The following is a 4,632-nucleotide window of genomic DNA, read 5'->3' on the forward strand; positions in this document are numbered from 1 at the left end:
CTGCTAAACATTTTTTGAGATGATAGCTACCATTCTGCTTCTCTGATATGACACTGATGTTGGCACAAGTTAGCTTGACCTAGCTTATTAAAGACAGGAAAAGCTTCGCATTGTCAGATCTTCCAAGGAAAGAGAGCCAACGTGTTTTCGTCACCAGAAAATGTTAAAATATTCTTTATATTTAAATATAATGATATTACCTTGTGTTCACTTTGTGAACGGAAATGGAAACACTGTTGCAGACCTTCATAATCAATAAGAAACTTTATTACCGACATGCAAGATAAAGTCACAAACATGATTCTCACATTACAAGCATGATTTTGTTGATTTTGTGATTTTGCGCTGAACCCGAAAAGACTAAACTTTAAATATTTTGTGTAATATCATGAAGGAGCTAGACTAGCCAACTAAGACTGCGGTTTGTAAATCTTAATTCTACGCCTGCAATATGTGGCTTATGGTTGTCTGTTAGACAGTGCTGCTTTCCGTCTCTTCTTCCTGGAGAATTGTGCTCTCGCTCTTTCAATCGATAACCGAAGTGGACTCATGACAGGTGCTGCTGAGGTGGTCAACTGGGCCTTTTCAGATCTGAGCATTACAGAAGTGGCAAGGTTCGCTGGGGAGGTTGTAAATGTCACTTGTTTAGTTTGTTTGGGGAAAGGAATTGCGTCACTCAGGGCAACAGCTTTCTTTCTTGGTTTTCTGTGCTGTCTGGCCGTCTGCAGGTGGCGTTTAGTGCTGACAGTAGGGGCGACTGTGGTAAGAAGCTTCCATTCACTGTGGGTTTCTGGTACTTGGGTAACCCAGCTTGCAGGGTGGTTTAGGGCAGTGTCTGGAGTTGTCAGGACTGAGATCATGTTTTCAGTACTGTTATAAGAAAATAATGTGTTTTCACTTGAATGAGGAACAACAGCCTTCCTCCTTTTGTTTCTCAGTCTTCTCACCTTTGACCTTTGCAACACACTAAAGGAAGAGTTCAGAGCTGTAATTTGGACCTTCTCTCTGAAAATGTCAGAGAGCTGCGGCTCTGTGGTTGGGACTAATGTTATGGTGGAAGTCCCAGTTGCAGGGATGACTTTCAGATCGTCCACAGAGGAATTTTGTTGGTCAACAGGCACAAAGGACGGAGGGGAGCTGGCTTTCCTCCTTTTCTTCCTCCCCACTCTGCCTCCTCTCTCCTTTGACCTGCTCCTTTTGTCTTTGGGGATTACAAAGGGGGTAGCGGCAATGCTGGCGTCAGGTCGATTTTCAGCGTCATTCCCGCGTCTTTGTTGCTTGGGCTCTGCCATTGGGGTTATGATAATGATGGCGGGGACAGAATCAGCTTCTAAATCATCTGTTGTGTTTGCTGCAACCTCCTCAAAAGAAAGAAGATGAGTTTTCTTGTTCTTCCGTTTCCTTTCTTTTCTTTGCCCTTTTTGTTTCTTTTTTGTTTTATGTGGAGTCGTTGTGCTCGTTGACAGAGCAGTTTCTCTTGGTAGCACATCAGCATCTGCTGGCCTCTTCTGGACTGTGGTAGGTGACGTAACTGAAACCACGTCCTTATCCATCACTGGTTCATCTTTCATGACTTCATTGGAGGGCTCATCTTTTCCCCCAAGCTCGTATTCTCTGTCACCGCCTCTGTTGGTGTTTCTGCTTGGCTGGTCATGTTTGTGTGACTCGTTGATGAAGTTACTGAGAGCCAGGACTGCTTTGCTGCCAGACGGTGAAACCACAGCTCCCTCCTCTACTCCTCTAACACCTGCCTCGGCTTTCTGCTTTCTCTTACTCCCCTTTCCTTTTCCTTTTTGCTTTTTGTTGGTTTTCTTCTTCTTTTTCTTATCTGCGTTCTTCCGCTTCTTCTTCTCGGAGCTTTGTGCCTCGTCTTTATCAGAGTCGGCGGTGGAGCTTTGAGACGTGGAGACGGTGGCGAGGACCTTGATGAAGTCCTCAGCAGCAGTGACAACGTTCCTGAGCGAAGGCTCTTCAGGGCTGGACACCGTGGACTTCGTTGGACTCTCTGGCTTCTCTTCTTCACTGCTTTTCTTGGAGTCTTTCGACTTGGGAGGAGCCCACGTCAGCTTATCAATGACGTCAATTCCTCCGTAGTCGTATGGCACCGCTTCTTGCAACACGGCAACGGGGAACTTCTCATATCGCTTACACCTACAAAGGAAAGAACAAAGGGGAGGTGGTGAATTCAGTGAGCAGTGCTCCTCGTTATGTTGAAAATCTGCTTAAGAGTTTAACCCTGATACTCACATGCCATACCAGTGCCGCTCTGCACACTGTTCTTCGTAGGCAAACTCAAAGCAAGGAACCCCGATGACATTGAAAAATGCCTGACCAACAACCCTGGAGGACGTGTCGTTTACTTTCCTCAGGCAATCTTTCAACCTGCAGAGAGAACAAGAAATCGCAAAAAGAAAAAATAGTTTGATCTGTAGCAAAATAATATGTTACATTGTAACAATATTTTGCTGTTGGATTTAAATGGTGAACAGATGGATGTTTACCCTGTGAAATAATGCGTTGGTATTGCTAAGCTGTCTTTATATGTTAACCAGTGGAGGTGATTTTCAGGAATTCAGTAATATTTATGTGACCTTTTAAACACACATCTGCCTTAAATCTGAACAAAAAACTGTAGTTCTCTGTCTTAAATGCTATTAATTGAGCAGTCCACTTTGCAGCAAGATCTCTAATAGAGATTTCACTAGCTTTGTTACATATGATAATATATACATTAATTTCAAAGACATTAGTGGCATTACTTTTGAGGAGAATAATGTACATGGGATGTTTAAGCTGCTGATAATTGATCTTAATGTCTGATACTTATTAATGTGGTAGTTCTTAAAAAGACTGATGTGCAGTCTAGCATAATTTACGTCAGCTGTTTTCACCCAGTTTTGTTCTACACATTGATTTTTCATTCCTCCCACTTGTGTTCCCATCTGTTTAGCTCAAATAAAAACGCCCAACAATAAAAGCAGCTGCCTTTTTATCTCTTTCCTGTGGTTTAAATAGAAATTCAATTAATTGTAATTTGAGAATGGTGTAACCAGAAACCATTTGTCTTTATACAAGAGGTTTACTATGACAAAGAATTGATTCAGTCGGGCTTTACTCACGCATTATCACAGTCACAATGACAGATGGGGTACCACTTGAAATTGGTGTAGCCATAGTTTGAGGAGAAGGCGTGGATGACATGAGCGCAGTGGTCATGAGTGCGGCAGCAGCTGTCAGTGTCCGGAAACTCTCCTGCAAAGAGGAGGTAATTGTCATCAAACCAGAGTACGGCACACACTCACGGAGCATTTAATTCACCTTAAAATATTTAAACTTACCGAGCTGGTCGTAGTTATCGGCCATGTTACCGGCTCCACACCACAGTGTCCCAGGATAAGTGAAGCCTCTCTTGGATCTTTTCAGAACCTTTTCCTCCCTGACATCATTGTTCACCATGTCGTTTCGCTCAGACCTCTCTTTAAACTCCCGGCACATTAGCTTGGCTTCATCCATGCGCGCAAAATGTGTCTCCAGCTGTCCACCCGAGGCTCTCTGGTCTTTCAGCCCCAGCCTGCACTCCTGCATGAAGGATTTCACCTGCATCTGGTTCACTATGATGGAGCAGTTCACCAGCTTCCCGGTGGGACTGACGACTGAGCGCACCACCTCAGCTCCGTCCGACACCTGGTAGAGGAAATTCTCACCCACGATGGACATTTTCGCACAGAAGGTGCCATTGAGCATGGAGAACATCTCCTTGCTTTCCTTCTCTGCGTCCAAAGCGGGATTCAGAAAGTCGCCTTTGACAAAGTTTCTGTCCAGATAAGACAGAAAGACGAAGAAGACCGACCACATGATGCGGCAAGTGGTACTTTCAGCACCACGCGTAACAGAGACAGCTCCCCGCGGTTTTCCGGCGCTTTTGAGCAGCCCTCCCACTTTTAAGGCGAAGCTCAAGTGGTGTGATTATTAATACGATGAATGGCCAGGCTGGGAGGAGTCAGCCACATTATCCTCTTTATCTTGGGCATCGTTTCATTATCTATTCCACGAAGTGCGTGCAGGTATTCCAACGCGTTCTTATCTTATAACCAAGAAGGAGAGTAGAGGGTTAATCTGTTAGCGTGCAGAGTTTGAGCCTCCATCACCTTCTCACTGCGCAGAGAGATGACCGCAAGTTACCTCCCTGCCCCCTTCAGCTAACCCCCCAGAAAGATGAGATTTACTTTTGGGAACAAGCATGGAGGAGGTTCTAACTTGCCCCCGCGTCCCATGGTAACAGGCATGGGGTGATTGTGCCAACCCTGGAGATTGGACATCTTTCAAACGCCACAAAACAGGCGCTGAATTGGTGATGACCTAAATCACAATGTAGGGACAAAACTCTTTCACAGAGGAATGTGGAGAAAGGTTGGTGCTGTCACACGCAAACTCTCCCAGTGACTGAAGGGCCTCAGATTCCCGATGGGTGATTCGAGGGAAACTCATTGAAATGATTCAGGGATCAGCTGACAGTTTGGCCTCCAGGTATCCGGAGAAGATGATATGAGCTATTCCTTTCAGCCAAATTAGTCCAAATTGAGGGCTTCAAGTTGCTTTTAAGAGATGAAGCTATTATTTGTAATCGTTTTT

At 44.8% G+C, this 4,632-nt stretch overlaps 1 protein-coding gene across 1 annotated transcript; it reads right to left on the bottom strand.

Moving 5' to 3' along the window:
- Window positions 1-249: 249 nt before the first annotated feature.
- Window positions 250-4,180, bottom strand: proca1 (protein interacting with cyclin A1). Its single transcript, XM_047595203.1, has 4 exons — window positions 3,339-4,180; window positions 3,120-3,252; window positions 2,248-2,382; window positions 250-2,151 (listed from the first exon to the last, which is right to left on the bottom strand). The coding sequence occupies exons 1-4, from the start codon at window positions 3,853-3,855 to the stop codon at window positions 459-461; spliced, it is 2,478 nt and encodes an 825-aa protein (XP_047451159.1). The 5' UTR covers window positions 3,856-4,180; the 3' UTR covers window positions 250-458.
- Window positions 4,181-4,632: the final 452 nt, after the last annotated feature.

Source organism: Mugil cephalus, chromosome 9 (assembly GCF_022458985.1).
Source record: "Mugil cephalus isolate CIBA_MC_2020 chromosome 9, CIBA_Mcephalus_1.1, whole genome shotgun sequence".
NCBI lineage: Eukaryota > Metazoa > Chordata > Actinopteri > Mugiliformes > Mugilidae > Mugil > Mugil cephalus.

Bases quoted from the DNA above. Each gene is read 5' to 3' on its own strand.
- proca1 (XM_047595203.1), bottom strand. From the start codon at position 3,855: ATGTGGTCGGTCTTCTTCGTCTTTCTGTCTTATCTGGACAGAAACTTT. The intron at 3,253-3,338 runs GTAAGTTTAAAT...TCCTCTTTGCAG, and splicing joins CGATAACTACGACCAGCTCG to GAGAGTTTCCGGACACTGAC. The intron at 2,152-2,247 runs GTGAGTATCAGG...TTTCCTTTGTAG, and splicing joins GAGCGGCACTGGTATGGCAT to GTGTAAGCGATATGAGAAGT.